Here is a 19,462-nt window from a genome sequence, read left to right as displayed (position 1 = left end):
TGAAAATTTGTGGCAGGATATTGCAGATTGAAACCATAATGCCTCTTATCAATTAAACTGGACAGATATTTGAAATGTGCATACATCTTAAAGTATAAATGTTTCATATTATTACTAATAGTTGAAAGAGCAAGTTAATATAAATGCATATTACTTTTTTACCTTTCCCCCCTCATTGTTATAGCCTAGTATAATGAATGCACTTATTTTTAGATCATTTTTACTTAATTCTTCCTCGCAATTCTTACTTAGAGAGGGAACAGCATAAGAAGGAAAATATTTAAAATTTCAAAAATACCATATGGTCTTTCTATAGAATCAGTATGTATTTGTGTGTGTATGTGTGTGCTTGTGTATGTGTATTGTGTATGAATGTGTATGTGTGTGCATTTATGTGTGTTGTACATGAATGTGTTGGTATTTATCTGTGTGTGTTTGTATATTGTGCATGAATGTGTTTGTATGTGTGTATTTGTGTGTGTATTCTGCATGGATGTGTGTGTGTGTGTAGTGTGTGTGTGTGCTGTGTCTGTATGTCAACATTTCTGGTAGCCAACAAAACACAAATAGTTGAGGGAAACAATATGATCAAAAGGAAATGAACATATTTCAGGAAAAGAAAAGATTATTACAAGTCAATAACTGTTGTCTGTTGTTTTAATTTTCATACTTTAGTGACTGTCATATTGGTAGCTTCCCTTACTTTCTTGAGATAGTGTACTGGTCGTTACTTTTTATTAGTATAGAATATATTCATTGATGTTTTACTTAAAGTACAAGACCACATACATTATTCATTGTGCGGAAAAAAGATGTCTAATATTTATCAACACATTATCACAAAATACCTACTCACTTCAGGCCTATGTTTTATAAAATTCAACTGAATATTATTTTCCCAGTAGCAGCCAAATGTAATATATGGAAACCTAATTAACTTTATAAATAAATAAATAAATAAATAGCATCTAATTATATATATATATGTTTTACCATAGTCCTTAATCTTCTTTAAAAAAAAATAAGTACATGAAATTAAGCATCTCAAACCACAATTTTCAGATTGCTTTAATAGCACGTTTCAGCTCATTAAGTCAACGAAACATAGGAATAACGTTGAAAATTCATCTGTAAACGACCTTCTGCCTCAGGGTCTTTGAGCAGTAGATGGCCTTATACAATAGAATGAATAATGATTTCCATCTCGGCTCTAATTCTTTGTTTTCATGGATATGTAGCCTTAATTGTAATAGTCTCCATCATAGCTAAAGAGAGTTGGGTTTAATATTTTATTGTATTGTAATTTAGTGGCAGTTCTGGTTTCATTTGGCTCATAATTATAATGAACCAAACATGCACTGGCCTCTGCCTATTACAATATTCTTCTCAAGAAATGGGAGTGCTTATCATGTGACTTCAAGTTAATATGAATGGATAACCCAATCACATTGCTTCTCACTTGGCTGCATTAATGTCCATTATTTAATGTGCCTCAGTTAGCACTTTTGAATGTGTTGATTTCAACAAATGTGGCTTCCCTTGTTTCTAGCCGGAGGATGTGTCTGATTTCCGAGTCGGTCTGAAGTTTCTTGTGGTTCAGTAGGAAGTAGTGGATTTGTGGGTGGAGTTTCCTGAAGGCAAATCCTGTAGGTCAGCATAGCACTGGAAGCCTTCCGTTGCCTTTTTCCCATGAAAACATGATATCTATTATAGTATGTCATCTTTCCAAAGGACATTGATGACACTGAAATAAGCCATGTCTGCTTTTTAGATTAAGTGCACAGGATGATCTGGCAATGTGGTTACTCCAAAAATAACCAACATCCACACACTGGAGTCTTGGAGGGGCCACGGAATCGTGAGGATTGACAAATATCCTGAAGCAATAAAAAGCACAGAAGTACATTTGGTTAGGAACCACATACGTAAGCTTGATGAACTTCAGAGCACTCGCTGACATAGTGAATGCCCAAGAGTGCTAAGTTCTTGGGGTTCTACCTTCAAAGAATGTCCTAGACAGACTTAATTGAAATAAGGGTATAATTAAGGCAGTGCATTTTTACAACATAAATTTGTTAAGGAATCCGATTCTTCCTCTTGAAAAAGCAACAGTCATTGAATATATGATGGCGAGGAAATAATAACACTTTTAAGAACATTTTAGGAATGATAGTTGAAGAAAGTAATTGCAGTGTTTTCCTTATGTAAAGATGATGGGGAACTCTAGCAGAATAAACGTCCTGTGGTTTTTACAAAACGCAGAAGCCTAACAGTGTTTTCAGGGTGTTTTCTGCAATCAGCACACATAGAGGGGACAGCTCATTTGGTGGGTGTGAAGTATGTTTTAAAATTAGGCATTTTTTCCAGCTTGAGTGTTTTGCTTTGGCTGTTTCTGTGACACTGGAATTCACTGCTGAGCCTGCCTCTGGCTTTCCTCCTCAGGCCGCCGCCATTTCCACGGCTCTCAGTGCCCTCGGCCCACGAGCCCCGTGTCTACAGACAGCAACATGAGCGCTGCTGTCATCCAGAAAGCCAGACCGGCCAAGAAACAGAAACACCAGCCAGGACATCTGCGCAGAGAAGCCTATACAGATGGTAGGTCCCCTGAAATGGACGGAAGCCTCCGTGAGGCTCACCATTCGCCTGCTCCTCTCCGGCTAGTGTGAATGCGTTCACTGACATTAGCAATCACATTGACATTCATTAACAGTAACCTTATATTACTTGCGGGAGTGGAATCCTTCTGCATCTTGTCAACTGCCTTAGCAGTTCTCTAAACAGCTGCTGAAGAAATTAAAAGATGATTTTATAGTTTCACACCATGGCTGTGGTTCTAGCTGGTGTCATAATGGAGCATTAACCTCTGCCAGGTCCACTCGGCAAACCTCTAGAATATCTCCATTTTCTTCGTTCTAGCTTTTCAAAATAAAATTTGCAGTTAAACAAAGGGTATTAAATGTGTCGGGATAATTTTTTGCAACCATAGTGATTTTATAGTTAGTCTGAGCACCCAAAGCCACCTCCAATCCTTTTCTTCGTAGCGTCACACGCAATATGGACTCTCGCTGAAGAGGGAACACTTGTAATCTCAAGGGGGCAGAGGCGGAGAATGCAAGCATTGTGATGTTGTCTAGAGAAAGCCTTTAATGAAAGTGCCTCAGGTGGCCCAGCATTTATTAAACCACCAGCACCTTCTCATTTTATAAAACAGCCCCTCGGGCTTTATTGGAAATTCATGTAAGATAAATTCTCTCAGACTCACCCATCTTGTCGAGTTTTCTGAGTTTGCTAAAGGGGCGGGGGAAGAAGGGTGTCATGGGCAGTTTCTCCACCTCCTGGGTGTCTGCAGCCACAATCTGATTAGGACTTTCCTGACCAGTCAGCAATTTTTCATAAAAGCCTTCATTTGCTATTATCATATGAAAGCTTAATATTATAGATCTTTATCCAAGGTTGTGGGGAGGGGTTCTTTGGGAGGTCCTTTTCAAGTGTGACTCTTGCCACTTGACAGGAAAATGTAATACAAAGCTCACAGCATGGTGAGCACAAGCAATTTTGCTAAGGGTGGTTGTCCGTGCTATTATCTGGAGTTTATTTCTCGCACTAGCATCCATCTGATATTAGATCGCATTAAATGCTGGCATCACACAGCGCACCTGGGCCTCCTGGCTCCCGCCCAGGATGCTTTTGTCAGCGAAAAGTGAGCTGTCAGAATATTATCTGATTCTGAAGGGTTATTACAGTGGCTCTGCACATGTTTGCCTCCGTGAAGGGACAAACACTAGGTGTAAATCCTCAAACTATACAGGCGATCTTACATTTATGGGACCCCTGTAATGGCATTTTACAAGTTTTATTGCTGTTTTATCAATGTTTATTATCTAGAAGGCAGGACTCTTCCGTGGAGGACTGGTCAAATGGTAAACCGAGATGTAAACACATCTAAATTGAACACACATGGAAAAACCTGGCCTTAAACTTTGTGTAGATCATTCTACCTCTTATTTATATGTATTTATAGAGAAGTCTGGCATGGAGTAAGGCCTCCCAAAATGCTTTAAATAGTGAAAGTTTGCTGGATTAACAAGCATCACAGATGCCATTCTTGAGAAATGTTATCTGTGTTTGTGTCCTGCAGTCTCCAGAACTTGTTTTGATGTATTTGAAAACTAAAATATGAATAGTAACTAACTCTCAGATGAAAAGTATTAAACGGATTGTCAAACCACCAAAGTTATTATTTGTTTAATTTCAGGAATACCAAAGGACTATATTGAAACGTGTGTAAAGCTGAAAAGTTAATGTGAAACATTACTTGGATTCGCGAAAGGGGTCATGCAAATTATCAGTGCTTCCTATAATGCAGAGGCTAATAGTTTTCTGTAGCCCGTAAAAATAAGTAATGGAGAAATGAGTAACAATGGTTTTAAATTATAGTTTTATCTTCCGTTCAACATAGGGAACCATGCATTCTTCACTTATGATTACTAGAGTGTTTCTCCAACCCATTTCTGAAAATTCTTTGAAAAAGCTACATGTTATTTATACCTCCTAAAAATGTGCATTAATCATTACAAATCACAAAATTTAGCTCTTTCTTAATGCACCAAACAAAAGAAATACAAACTCTCTCTCTCTCTCTCTCTCTCTCTCTCTCTCTCTCTCTCTCTCTCTCCCTCTCTCTCTTATAATTCTGGTACTCAAATCCAAGGCTTTGTGTTCTCTCTCTCATGATCTATAACCTTACACAATCTGTGTATATTTCCTTTTCATTTTTGTTTGTTTGTTTGGTTTGGTTTCTCGTGACAGGGTTTCTCTGTGTAGCTTTGGAGCCTGTCCTGGAATTCACTCCATATCCCAAGCTGGCCAGGAACTCACAGAGATCCGCCTGCCTCTGCCACCTGAGAGCTGGGATTAAAGGCTGCACCACAACTGCTTGGCCTCTGTATATTCCTGATAGCAGCTATGAAATAGAGACAAAAGTAATTTTTCTCAGAAAACAATTCCATCAAATTATTATACTGCATTTAGAAAATATATCTGAAGGGCTGAAGAGATGGCTCAGTGCTTAAGACCTCTGATTGCCTTTCCAGAGGACACAGGTTCAATTCCCAGCCCCCAAATGGCAACTCACAAGTATCTATATTAGGGGATCTGACTCTCCCATACAGACAAAAGTGCAGGTGAAACACCAATGCACATAAAATAAAATTAAATGATTTTTTAAAAAAAAATCTGCAGATCATATTCTGGAGAATCTCATTAAGAAAAATAGTTTTTTTTTTTACACTGTTTTATACTATTGGTGGGTGGGAGAAAAAATTGGAGATGTCTTTTTTTTGAAATCTGAATTAAGCATATTTGTAAAGTATAGAGGAGTTTGTAATATTTTTATTTTTATTTTTTCCCTTTTCCACAAGTGCAGTGTATTGACAGGAATGAATGAATCTAATTACTGTGTATCAGTTATAAGAACACTGTCCAAAATAGATAACCTTCTTCAGTTTATTGCATCTTTGCTTTGTAAATATCACTCAAATTTCAATTTCCTCAGTTGTTCTCTAAAGCCTTCAAATGAAAAAACAGGACTTCATTCGGAGTCCGTATAGATTTTGAGGAACCCTCTTAGCTGGTCCACCTGTGACTTGTCACTAAACAGTACCATGGGCTTTACAGTTAAAGAGATGCACATGCATTTCCTCAAAGCTCTGGAGGAGAAAGACCAAGACTGAGTTGTGAGCAGGGCTGTGTCTTTGGAGGTGCTCCTCCTGTGTCTTCTCACTGTTCCCCCTTAGTCTGTAATTGTTCTCTAAACTCGTTTTATATTAGTCCTACTAGATTAGACCCCATCTAGCAAGCTCGTTTTAATTTTATTGCTCCTCAAATGATGCCAAATACAATCACATTCTTAGATAGTGGGGGTTGTGGCTCTCAGTGTAGTGTTCGGCAAGGACATAATTCTCAGTACAAGAGCCCACCAGCCAGCCTCTCCAACATCGTAGCCATGTCTTGTGCTGTAAGTAAATATAAGGTTTCATAACACCCAGGGAACACTTGCCTGTGAAGCAGAGTCCGCATCTTCCAGTCCTACTAAAAGGGCTGATTATTTATTTATTTTGCATTTGCTAGTCTCAAGTTTAACCCAGATGGAAGATAGGATTAAAATATATGAATATTTATCAGCTGAAGTCTTGTGGAGTTAAAGTACATTTCTAGGACCTTCTAATAGACTCTTTCCTCCCCCACTTTTCAACCTTCCCAATGCATTTGCATATTTGATTTAAAAACCAAATCTATATTTCTCCGGTCCTACTTTTCATAAATTATTCACCATCCTCTTTAGAATGATGTTATTTTGACTTGATTTATCATTAATTGCAGGGTCTTGAGACTTTAAGCAGTTACATAAATAGAGCGTTGAATCTGGCTAGCACATTTCTGCCGCACTGGCAGAATTACCTACGTATGTGCTCCTGTATTTAAGTTTATGTGAAGGGCATTTTCTTAGCCTGGGGTTCTATAAAAGGAGAAGGCATTGTAAGATCACACAAGGAGAGACTGGAGAGATGGCTGAGAGGCTAAGAGTGTCTGCTGTTCTTGCAGAGGACCTGGGTTCCTTTCTCATCACCCACATCGCAGCTTGAAACAATTTGTATCTCCAGTTCCAGGTGATTCAACACCCTTTTTGGCCAAGGATACCTTGGCCTCCAGGCATGCATGTGATGCTCACACATATATGCAGCCAAACATGTACAGAAATAAAAGTAAACAAAATCTTTTCCATGAGATTACAGATATTTAATTAATCCTTAATCTCTCAGACGTAATCCTTGCTCTCTTTTGAACATTCCGCCATAATATTTATCCCCTATCTTTGCATATATTGACTATTATAATATCTTTGTCTCTATCTTTCACATGGTCAAGTCCCTGAAAGCTTGTTCACATTATATTAACCTACCAAATGTTATTCAGATATATTTCTCTTTACTCCTGGAATTTTTCTAAGAATTATTTTTATGAATTGCAGATTTGCTTAAGAAAAATGCACCTTATAGATATTAAACTGTATGCATGCTTTCATTTTGAAACACATTCATGAAGTAAAGAATTCAAACTAATATGGTATAAAATGTAAAAAAAAATATTTCTTGAAATGTTACTGTGAGATGGAGGTGTACATATAAAACAAGAAATTAGCCTACAATTTTGCCAGAAATTCTCTGGTTTAGAATATCTGGGTACAGGGTGAAGGGAGCCTGGAGAGCACTGTAGATATGTGTGACTAATGAAATGGCAGGAATTGCAGTAGAGATTAAGGATCTAAAGTCACTAGCCTTTGGTCTGCTAGGAGACATCTTCGATATCAAAAAATAAGTTAAGGATCTATGTGGAGCTGGGCGACGGTGGTGCACACCTTTAATCCCAGCACTCGGGAGGCAGAGGCAGGTGGATCTCTGTGAGTTCGAGGCCAGCCTGGTCTACAAGAGCTAGTTCCAGGACAGGCACCAGAAACTACAGGAAACCCTGTCTCGAAAATCTAAAAAAAAAAAAAAAAAAAATCTATGTGGAACTTCAGTGCCAGCTTTCATCAATTTGAAGAGTTGCCTAAAGGTGTAAGAGAATGTTCATCTAGGACCTGTGAGAGTATGCTGAGCACAAATAGGAAGCTGTGCTGGATTGGAGTCTGGAAAATTATAGTGCGTGTGCACAGTAGTAGCTAGCCTTATAGTAGTGGTCTTCAAGTCCTGACGCTATCATTCAGTTTGTCCATGCTTGGATGATCAATTTTAAGTTATCAGTCTTCATTTTTTGTTCTCTTTAATTTTTCTAGTCCATGTAAAGTACAGTATTCCAAAACTGAAAGTGCCTCCAATGATTAATCTAGTTTTGAAGAAGTTAGACCTGCGAGATCTGACACATTTAAAATCTTCCTTTTAGATCTTCCACCCCCTCCAGTGCCACCACCTGCTATAAAATCGCCCACCGTCCAGTCCAAGGCCCAGCTGGAGGTACGGCCTGGAATGGTGCCAAAACTCGCTTCTATAGAAGCAAGAACAGACAGATCGTCCGACAGAAAAGGAGGAGGGAGTTACAAGGGGAGAGAAGCCCTGGATGGACGACAAGTCCCTGACCTGCGAACAAATCCAGGGGACCCCAGAGAAGCACAGGAACAGCAAAATGACGGGAAAGGACGGGGGAACAAGGCTATGAAGCGAGACCTTCCTCCAGCAAAGACGCACCTCGTCCAAGGTACTGATTTTCCAAACAGCAGACGACCCCAGAATCTATAAGATTTCAAGATGCGTGGGTAGGCTTTGTGTGGCTATATGAAAAGAATATGATTAAGACTTCTCCAACAGCGGGGTGGGAATGTGCTCAGCTTATTTAATACAGTTGATTCCAAGACATGACATCACCCCAGCTTCTTTGAAGAGAAGAAATGTGAATTGAATTTTAATCTTTCATTAGACTTTAAGGGAAAACCTGATTTCGGCAGAGTAAACAAGGAGACTTCAGGTATCAGGTAAAGGAAGGATATTGAGTAAAGGTGATGAAAGCGTGAAAATAAATGATGATAAATGGTTTCCAGGATATCAGGATCGGGGATAAGTAGCTAAAGACAAATCTAGAAATGTGACTAAATTGGAAAAGCCAAGGGTACCCTAAGAAAGAGGTTTAGACATATCACAGTGGCAGCGGGGAGCCATTTTGAGGGGGCTGAGGAAGCGAGTAATATAGTCCATGTGAGGTGAGATGCAGAAGGGGACTATTTGCTGGGAGTGAGTGAATGACCCAGAGGCTGATCGGAGGCAGGGGGAGGGTGACAGGGATGAAGGTGAATTCAAACAAAGTATGAGGAAATGTATGACTGAAAATGCCACAGTGAATCGTGTCTTCTGCTAACTTTCCTTTTTCAACAAAGAAAATTCTGCCTAGCCATTGGCCATTTAGCTTTTTTATTAAACCAGTCACAATTGCATATCTTCACACAGTGTAAAGGAATATTCCACAACAAAATATAAGTTGAAACAATGCAGTAAAAGGGGGAGTTATTTAGACCGTAGCTGTGAGGCCCTGTGCATCAGTTGTACTCACCAAATTGAAACAAGAGAAATGCCTAGATGTCACGAGGAGGATACATTTTTATTTATTGATTTAGAAGCTGGCTATAACATAGATACAAAAAAATGTCATTAAAAGCTGAGAAAACTGGATTAAACGATCAGGAGAAAGGATTGGAGTAGGACTGGGTTTTAGAGACACGCAGGGCTGAGATAACAACTCTGTGAATTATAAAGATTAAATGTCAGCAGCGATGTACGGCAGATGTTTATGAATCAGCTCTCCAGGAGGGGGAACAAAGCAAACCCTATTTTGTAGCTCATGGATTGCGTCTGCTGTGTGAACATTTCCCAAAACTAAAACGCTAGCTGCTCAGGGAATGTGAGACTAGAGAGAGGAGCGTAGCTCTGTTCCTGTGAAAATGTCCCACGTGCCAGGATCGGAAGAGAATCTGCATTCTACAAAGCATGCTGAAAGTGTCCGCCCTGAAGACAGAGCTATCATGAGAGCTAAGACATGCAAAGTACTATTCTATTCTCTGCATGTCACCCAGAGAATCTGGGGTAGTCTCCGTCGCTAGGAAAAAGGTGCATCTTGACGAGAGATGAGAACACTACTTCTCTGTGCATACAAAGAGGAGTATTTAGGATATGGATTGAAATTGCATTAGCATCAGAGAATAGCAGCAGTGGATTCTATTCGAGGGTCTCTATCTTCCCCAGCTACAGGCAGTTGGCTAGGTTTACAGTACCAGGTAGGAATTTCCTCCCATCCCACGGGTTTTACGTCCAATTAAACAACTATTGGTCACACCAAAGGCCAAAGTCCCTCTCTTGTACCACGGGGGATATCTTGTTGAGCCAGTCGTTATGATTTGTAAGTATTACAGCTGGGTAGGACTACCCCGTTTAATATATCTTCATGAGCCTTACACCTAAATAAAGCTGAAGAAACGTCCCAGAAGAGGACGCTGAATAGTGGGATCCAAATGACCAGGATGCCTACTCCTAAGATATAAAGATATAAAGAGAAAAACATACCCATGCACTTTCAATGTCATGCTTGAAAAATACCAACATAATGGCACTAGGATTAAAAGTAGATGTATGGTAGAGTGCTTATCAACAGAGTCTTGAGTTCTATGTCAGCGTCATACACAATATACGCAAAACACACACACAACTAGAAAGAAAGAAGGTAAGAAATATAAGAGAACCAGGAAAATCAAAGAGCAACTAAAGCTCTTACTTTGAAAGCATGAGGACCTGAATTCAGATCCCCAGAAGCAGTGATAAATGCATGATGGACATGGCTGTCCTCCTATAGTCCTAACTATGGAAGGCAGAGGTGGGAAATCTTAAGAGCAAGCTATCTAGCAAATCTAACCATCAGCTGTAAGTCTCACCAAGAGACCCTCCCTCCATAAATAAGATGGGAGAGTGAAGGAAGAGGGTTTCAGATGTCAGTCTCAAGCATTAATGTGAATGCATACATAGACATACACACATGTATGCATCTACACACATGTAAACCATGGACATACTTGCAAACACACACATATGTGCATTCATGCATGTGTGAACCATGTGCACATACAAACACACATGTATGCATCCACACACATGTAAACCACTCACATCACACATGAAAAAGTGGCAAAAAGAAAAAAGTAATAGGCATGGCTGCATGTGTGTATAACCCATGACCAGCCCCCCCCCCATAAAGAAATATGAAACAGCAGGAGGTGAAAGTTTGATATAGTTTTATTAAAAAAGGAAACTTTTGGAATGTGTCATCTATGGTGATTATTTTTGACTGCAATAGTCAGAAGAGAAGCCAGACTTTGTAGAACTGAAGAGGAAGTGGAAACTTTGAAAGAGACATGTATTAGTCACACCCATCTCTCTGTGACCAGAATATCTGATAAAATATCTTCTTGGACGAAAGATTTAGTTTGATTCACGTTTGCACAGAGCACATGGCAGAAAGGGTACGGTGGTAGGGATGCTGGTGTGGAGTGAGGAGCCGACCAGGAACCAGGAGCACATAGAACCGATACAGGTACCCACTACCAGCTCAATTGACGTAACTCTTCTACCAACTTGGTCCAGTCCTGTGGGCTCCAGTTGCTTCCCCAAACAGCACTGCCAATGGAGAGCTTTCAAACCAGAACCTGTGAGACATTTCACTCGTGAACAGGAGGTGATGAGCAGGAATTCTTCTCAGAAGGTCAGGATACAAAGACTTACATGGATTTCGTCAAGAGGATCAAATTGGTAGAAATGTGTAATGATTTAGGATAGGAATTGACATCATTTTATATGTGCATATCTATACATACATATACATAAATGTGTATATATATGTATGTGTATGTATATTTTATTTTTATATATATATATATAATACACACATGTATGGCAAAAAGTCAGTGCAAGAGAAAGATATTTTTCAAAAAGATTTAAAAAGTAAAGAAAAATCTTGGTGGTGGTAATGGATATCTTTAATCCCAGCACTCAGGAGGTAGAGGCTACACAAAGAAACCCTGTCTTGAAAAACAAACAAAGAGTAAAGAAAAAGGTAAAAGAATGATGGAGGGGACAGAAGGGAGCGATGGAAGAATTAAGAATAAAAAATGTACTCGGATTTTCACTGTATTTTATTAGTATATATTGTGGCAAGATTTGTAATCAGCTAGTTGCTTTGTGGGTTCACCAACTGCCTTGCAACAAGAAGCGTCCTCTGGGACCAAAGTGGGACTCGTTCAGCAAGCATGAACTCAGGCATCGAGTGCAACTCCAGACCTCTGCCTTTCACAGACTCTCACTCTGACCACAGCGTCCTCGGGGAGATCAGCTCCCAAAGCTTATTAGCTTATCTCTGCCCATTAAGCCAAGCTGATCTAGCACTAAACTTTTGACTCCTGGCCCTGTGTTCCAAGTAGTGATTCATACACCAAGGACTGTGATGTCAGTTATAGACTTCATGTCTGTCCGGAAAGTATGACCACTTTTGTGATCATGAGCAAATTCCAAAGAAGGAGGGATTCTTTAGGAGGAAACTACAGGGCTACAAAGATCCTGGCGTGACGGAGTCAGGCAAAGAGGAGAAGGAGTGTAAATCAATCTGCAGAAATGTACTCAGTAGCTGTTACATAATTAAATTATTTCTATCTTCAGAACTAAGTCAGAAATTGTTAATCTAGAAATAAGGACACCTAGCCCCTGAAATATATTTAGCTGATCCAGTTATTATGCTTTGATTTTCCGGATTTTTTTTTTGAACCATAACCTCACATGTGTATATCATTAAATTATCATTGCTAAGCATTGCTGTAATTTTCACCTTCTTGATTCAATTTGCATTATTTATTTAATGAAAGAGGCACCCTGATTTGCATGTGTAATGAATGGATATTTTTAATTAAGGAAAGTGCTTTTCTGAACTTGAAGGTCTGATCCTTTGTGCTGACATTTACCTCTCCAGTTGATTTATTCCTACACATATCAAATGCTCATTGTGCTATATTTACAGTAATAAGTCTTCAGATGTCTGTAAGCATCAACTTTGACCTCAAAAAGTTTGTGCTCACACATACATGTGCTCATACATACAGAGGAGAGAGAGAGAGAGAGAGAGAGAAAGAGAGAGAGAGAGAGAGAGAGAGAGAGAGAGAGAGAAAGAATGAGAATGTAGATGTTACAATTCATAGATATCTTAAGATATCCATGACTTCCCTAAGGACACTGGCACTGACCATTGCGTCCTCCACATAGCCCAGCCTGTACCAACAAGTATGTCTTGAAGACTAAGCCAAATACAAACAATTTTTATATCCAGCCTGACTTCACCATGCTGTAACACCAGGAAGTCAAAATGAGGACAGTTGGCATGATGGGCAAGATAATGTAAGGAAAGATCCAGAGGTCTTTACTGTAGAAGTGACATCAAAACTGAGTGTCTCAGGATGTGGATAGGCTTCAGGTGAGACCAAAAGTAGACTATTCAGGTTTGAAAGTCAGCATCTATGGTGCGTTGAGAAGAGTATACAAAATTGAAGGAACATTTGACTAGATCATACATATGCAGAGATGGCCCAGTGCAGTGGCACACGCCTTTAAACCCAGCATTCAGGAGGCAGAGTCCTGGTCTATGGAGCAAGTTTCAGAATACCAAGGGCCACACAGAGAAACCCTGTCTCAGAAACCCCAAGAAATAAAAAAAAAAATGCAGAGATGAAGATCCAGAGGTGAATGAAGGGAACGTGTAAAAGGTTTTAGTTTTTGTTTTCATTTTTAATGGATTTATGTCCAGAGTATAGACAGGCTATGGAGGAAAAGTGAGCAATTAAATTATTTCACATCAGGAAACTTAAAGTTGCAATGAGATAGAAATACAGGAAATAATTGGCTAGTGTGCTATCTCAGTTACTTTTCTATTGCTGTGAAGAGATACCATGATCGAGGCAATTACTAGGAGAAACCAGGTTCTGGAGGCTTACATTTCAGAGGGTGAGTTCAGGACAATCATGGCAGCAAGCAGGCAGGCTTGGTGCTGGAGCAGTAGCTGAGAGCTTACATCACATACATAAGAAAAAACAAAATGGCTGGGCTTTTGAAACCTCACAGCCCATCCCCAATTTCACACCTCCTTTAACAAGGCCACACCTCCTAATCCATCCCAAACTGTTTCACCCACAGGGTACCAAGCATTCCAATATTTGAGACTGTAGGGGACCCTCTCATTCAAACCACCACAGTGCCTTATTATTTGAAATCACTGAAAAGTTTCTATGCCCCAATAAGCCTCTCCACCACATCAGACCAAATTGAACCAAATTAGAAAAAGCCCAGGTTTAATGGATAAGACACTCTTGGATGATTTTCCAGGCCCCTCAGAGCGGAGATGGGAAAGGAAGACTGGAAAACTATGTGTGCATCTGTTTTCTGGAGGGCAGTTGAAGTACCCCGTGGGAGTGGTCTTGAGCAACTCTTGGGGAAAGGTCATCATTTAGTGGGACTTCTGAGATGCAGCAGGGTTTAGAGAGAGATGGGGGAATGGTCTTGAAGTGGTGCTTCCACTTGACCATTATAGACACTTTGGATACATGGGTGCCAAGGGCTGGGGTGAAGCATCCACGTGAACAGTCACCTTCTGGGATCCAGAGTTCAATGGTGCAAATACATTTAGGTTGATCTCGATAAGGAGAATCTGACCCCGAGCTGACCACATGATTAGGAAATTTCTTCTTCCTCCTAACTCCTCATAAGAACACCTTGCCTACATAGTGATCCCGTTGTCTTGTCTTTGTGCGTGTCACAGCTCCATTAAGCACATATTCTACTATCATTTTGGTGGGGGGAGAATCTAAACTAGTTGCGATCACACGTTGAATAAAAGAATTGATAGTCAATTGATTCCACATTTGACTTGTCTCCTTTAATGGCCTTGGTCCCAGGTGAGTTTGCGATGGGCACTGACTTATGCATGGAGCCAATCCAAATCCCTAACCAATGCATGGAAAATAAGACTTGTTATTTTCATTTTCAAAAGACAGTCCACGTTATTATGCTTGTAGTGTTTGTACTTACGCCTCAGAATCAGTGTTGCTTGGCCATCCGGGACTGCATAGCGACAGGAGCGAGACACTGTAAGGTGAAAGTGTAGCATCTCGTTCACATGCTCTCCTTGTATTTCTTTACACAGAGGATATTCTCCCGTACTGTAGACCTACTTTCCCTACATCAAACAACCCCAGAGATCCTAGTTCCTCAAGCTCGATGTCATCACGAGGATCGGGAAGCCGACAAAGAGAGCAGGCGAATGTAGGGCGGAGAAACATGGCAGAAATGCAAGTACTTGGGGGATATGAAAGAGGAGACGAAAATAATGAAGAATTAGAGGTATGCATAATTTCCCCCATTTTAAAACTTTAGACTGCAGTCGTAATGCCAGCCCTCGACATTAGGAACACCTGTCAGCATATAGACATGCGACTATTTTATCATAAACGTTCTGTATCCGAATGCCTGTGATGTTGGCACCTGAAGTTCTGCGAATTGAAGAATTTTCCTTGACTGTATTTCATAATTCTAAATGCTAACAGTGATCTCCTCACAGACGTCATATTCATATTCTTTCACTTATTTCCACATATCAAACATATATGACAGAGCACAAGTTGGGAAAGACCTTGGTCTGAGATGGTATAATTCATTGTACTCTCTGAAACCTCAGTGAGGTGAGAGCTATTCTGATACGAGTGTTTACCATCTAGCATCTGTCACCAGGCTTAGTTTGACTTACCTTCCTTCTCTTTTATACCTTCACTGTTTTGGAAAGGAGCCTGGCCAGAAGAGGAACTCTGTCTAAGTCAAATAAATTCCTCTTCCCTTCTTTGTATTCTAGGAATATTGACCAAGATATAGTTGGAAGTCATGTTTAAAAATTCTTTCTTTTTGAAATTTAGTAACTCAAAGTCAAACTTGTTTCTTTATAAATGTTTAATCTCAAGTAGATGCTAAATGAGTTTGAGAGTCTTACTTCAAAATGTAAGATGAAATGTTAAGAAATTGTGTGTAATTGAGTACCATATGCATCTCATGTTGAAATTTTTTTGGAATAAGAAAAACTTCTCCCACAAATGCCGCCAGACTATTAGTTTTTAAAGGGTTTTTTTTTAACCATTTAAATAGAAGAACTTTTGTAGGCAGGGGGGAATGAAATATCTTTGCTAATAAACCTAGTATTTAAAAATGATATGCGGAATTAAAATGGAGAGATGGCACTGGGGAGAAGTGGAAAAGTAGGGCCCCTTACTCGGAGCACTGTGTCCCGACCTGTGACATCCAGGTATGACAGAGAACAAGTTGGTACTTATTTCAGGATGGTTGAATTTGCAATAAAGACCAATTGAAGTTGAGAAATGAATTAACTGTGATGAACACTGCAACACATGCCAACAAATAAAGAAATAAACAATCAATAAATATAAATAAGCATAAGACAAAATTACCTTTGGCTTTGTTTTTGAACTGAACAAAAAATTCATCTCTTCTAGGAAACTGAAAGCTGAAGATAACCAGAGAGGCTTGTGATATTAATGTGAAATCGTCACTCAAGATGCCTCACGTCTGACGACACACAATGCCAGATGAAGTGTTCAGTGCAATCAGAATGTACCAATTGTCGTTTTTATTCCTCCTATTGGGATACCACTTTTTAAAAATGTCTTGGGTTTTTATTGTTGCTGATTGATTGCCTAACCCTAGAGGAACCTCCCTCTCCCCTCCCTCGCTGTTGCAACCCTTACACTTGACTTCCAGCAAGGGAAGTGTCTTGGCTGCTTACTTCAGCCGTCAGCCAGCAAGAAAGAACAGACCAATTCTTTTGCATTTTGCCCCTGAGATATGACATTGCACTGCTTATATGTTAAGCGAATTTATAGCAAAAAAAAATTGATCAAAGATACAAAGGTGATGAATCAACCTCATGCTAAGGGCTCTCAAAATATAATAGTTCTATGACCAACTGCTAATGCCAATTAAAGCATACTTCATTTTACATGATTTTAAAATCAGTCTTTCATATCACCCATTGCTGGGATTAACTAAAAATATATCAAATACAGAACTGCAGATGATTTGAATGGGGTAGAAGCATTGTAAATATGTCTTTGCAACTCCTGGTGGTACTTTATTTTGTCTTCATTTCAATCACTGAAATATATTCTTGGAAATGTACTTTTGGATGAGTAGGGCTAAGCCAGTTGGATCTCTGGTTATCTAATCATTGTCAGAATTAAACCTAGCAAAAAAAAAAAAATCTTGTTCTATTTTTCAATCAAAAAGCAACTACAAATGCATATTACAAGCAAGTGGATGTTTTTAACGACCAATTAAGTAAGGACATCCCTATCTTAACTGGCCTAAAATTTCTTCTGGTAGTGTCAGTTCAACTTTCAGAAGTGCCACTTAAGGAAGTTTGTTTGATTTTTGTTTTTGTAATGCACTGTTTTTAATCTTTTTTTTTTTTTGGTTTTAAAAGCACAATCACTAAACTTTATTTGTAAACCATTGTAACTATTAACCTTTTTTGTCTTATTGAAGAAACTGTTGAGAAGTGTTTTTAACCTGTTTTTTTTTAATGCTCTGTGTTTGTATTTGCAATATTTGAATGATGACAGCTGGTGAAGTCATGTACAGACTTTATTGTGGGCTGTGAACCAAATGGTTCTAATGTTTTCTGGACTTTAAGAAAAAAAAGTGTTAAGTTTGTTGTGGCCAATGTTGAATCTTATAAGATTTCCCTAGAAGCTCATCAGAGGTGTTCCTACTTGGAACTGCCAAGTGATGCTCTCTGACTGTAGGTTTCTATGATTTTTTGACATTATATGAATTTAATTGACTTTATAATTGGTGCTATTCGAAGAAAACAATATGAACCTTTAGTCATATGTAGTTATCGGACCTGACCCCACAAAGCCAAACAAAACTGAACCACACAAAAAGGCTGGTATTCACCAAAAACTAAGTGTGTTCATTTAGGTAATTTGAAAAAGTCCCCTAGAAAGGGTGTGCAGTACTAAGGGAACAATTCATGTGATTAATGTTTTCATTATGTTCATGTAAGAAACCTCTTATTTTTAGCCATAATTTTGCATACTGAAAATTCAATAATCAGAAAAGTAATTTTTGTCACATTATTTATTAAAAATGTTCTCAAATACATCATTCTTTCTTGTGTTGATTTTTTTTCATTGTGTGATTATCAGATTTATTCCATTAAATCACAAACCTGTTTTGTCTTAGCATTTCACCACTGTATTATCACGAGGATAAACGTCCTCAAATTGTTTTGTGAGCATACAGATTCCACTGCTAAGCAAAAATTCACATTTCAATTGTGTAGAATAAATGAAGAATGAATCTTAAATTGAAGTTAGCTCCCTGACTCAGAGACTAACTCGGGAGGGTGTGATGTTTCCATGTAGCTATGTGTGTTTGAATGTCAGTTAGCCTATTTCTACAATAACCAGGACTCAACTACAGTTAACCTCATTTGTAAAGTTTGAACCACCTATGCTCTGTCAGTTAGAGGAAGTTTATAATCCCATTGCTTGTCAGAAAATGCCTGCTTTCTAGTTTCAGATCCATGTAAAAACTTAGGACTGCCAGTTATATATCAGGTTACACATTATGATCAATTTAATTGTCATATTGCAGAATTTCACTTGGATGAATGAGATGGGTACCATGTCTTGGAAATGTCAAGATCTACATAATGTACTGGAGTATGGACCTACTGCAAACACACACACCCTGTGACATATATATATATATGTATTTTCTTTTACCTAAGTTTATGTTTACCAGAATTTGAAAAGTTGATGAAAAAAATGGGATAATGGGGGTTGATTTGGAGTTTAATTATATAAAAATGAAGTAAGTACCAAAATCTACTTAATATATAAACAGACCCACAGGTCAAGGAGCCAGTTTCTAAGCTTTTTTTTTTTTTTTTTAAGAAAAAAAATACACTGGAAAGACATATGCAATGAACTGATTTTTCTTTTCTTTTCCTTAATGGGTAAACTACAAATAAGCCGCTGTCTCTCTTTTATATTACATGCTGCAATTCACACACAAAGTCTGTGCATTGCAGAGCCTGAATTTAAATCCTAGTTTTCTCATGGCCGTGTTTCCTTGGACATGTTACCTACCCTCAAAGACTCAGGTACTTCACCTGTAAATTCAGTAATACCTACCTCATGGAGCTCTTGTCATGATTTAGTGAGCTAATGTATCTGCTCTGGACTCTGTAAACTCCACAAACACTATAAGATATTGTTATATTTATGGACTGAAATTCACTACACCTGCAATCCCCATTTTTCATACCTGATTTATTCCTAAAAGTTTGCATGAAAGTAAAAGAATAAGTGTGGTATAAGGACGAGGGTGCTTCCATTTCTGGTAAGTAAAATTCACTGTGAAAACCCCCACTGTGGAGTGATGCTTGGTGTCGTTGTTTGTTTCTTTGCTTTTGGGTGCAAGGGCAGTAAATGAGTTGGTGGAATTGTATTTCTGGTACTTTCTTATTACACTTGATAATACAGACATGTCACCTGAGTTCTCAATAAATGGTTTTGGTGTCTCTTGGGGGCTGCTGTTTTGAGTTGTAACAAAAAATGCTTTCTTGGTCTGTGTGTGAGTTTTCCTTGGCAGATGTGAGTGAACATCTGTTCATCCATGGACCACAGACAACAGCACAACAGAACACTTCAGTGACACCATACATGTCCAGCTTAGTGAGTCACTGAGTTGGGGGCAGGGGATTACTTACAGAAATAATTGTTTTTATTGAGCTATTTATTTTTCTCCCCTCCCCTCCCTTC

The 19,462-nt window shown here is 38.8% G+C and overlaps 1 protein-coding gene across 7 annotated transcripts in view; it reads left to right on the top strand.

Moving 5' to 3' along the window:
- Robo1 (roundabout guidance receptor 1) overlaps window positions 1-17,795 on the top strand; it is a 713,251-nt gene extending 695,456 nt beyond the window's left edge. For all 7 annotated transcript variants that reach the window (XM_087899659.1, XM_087899654.1, XM_087899655.1 and 4 more), the window contains 4 exons: window positions 2,443-2,595; window positions 7,942-8,253; window positions 14,773-14,969; window positions 16,127-17,795. In XM_087899659.1, coding sequence (XP_087755785.1) covers window positions 2,443-2,595; window positions 7,942-8,253; window positions 14,773-14,969; window positions 16,127-16,141 — 677 coding nt within the window. In that variant the 3' untranslated portion in view covers window positions 16,142-17,795. The remainder of the gene's footprint in view (window positions 1-2,442; window positions 2,596-7,941; window positions 8,254-14,772; window positions 14,970-16,126) is intronic.
- The last annotated feature ends 1,667 nt before the right edge of the window (window positions 17,796-19,462 follow it).

This window comes from Myodes glareolus, chromosome 2 (assembly GCF_982192425.1).
Source record: "Myodes glareolus chromosome 2, mMyoGla1.1, whole genome shotgun sequence".
Classification (NCBI taxonomy): Eukaryota; Metazoa; Chordata; class Mammalia; order Rodentia; family Cricetidae; genus Myodes; species Myodes glareolus.
This window is presented reverse-complemented; position numbering and strand designations above follow the sequence as displayed.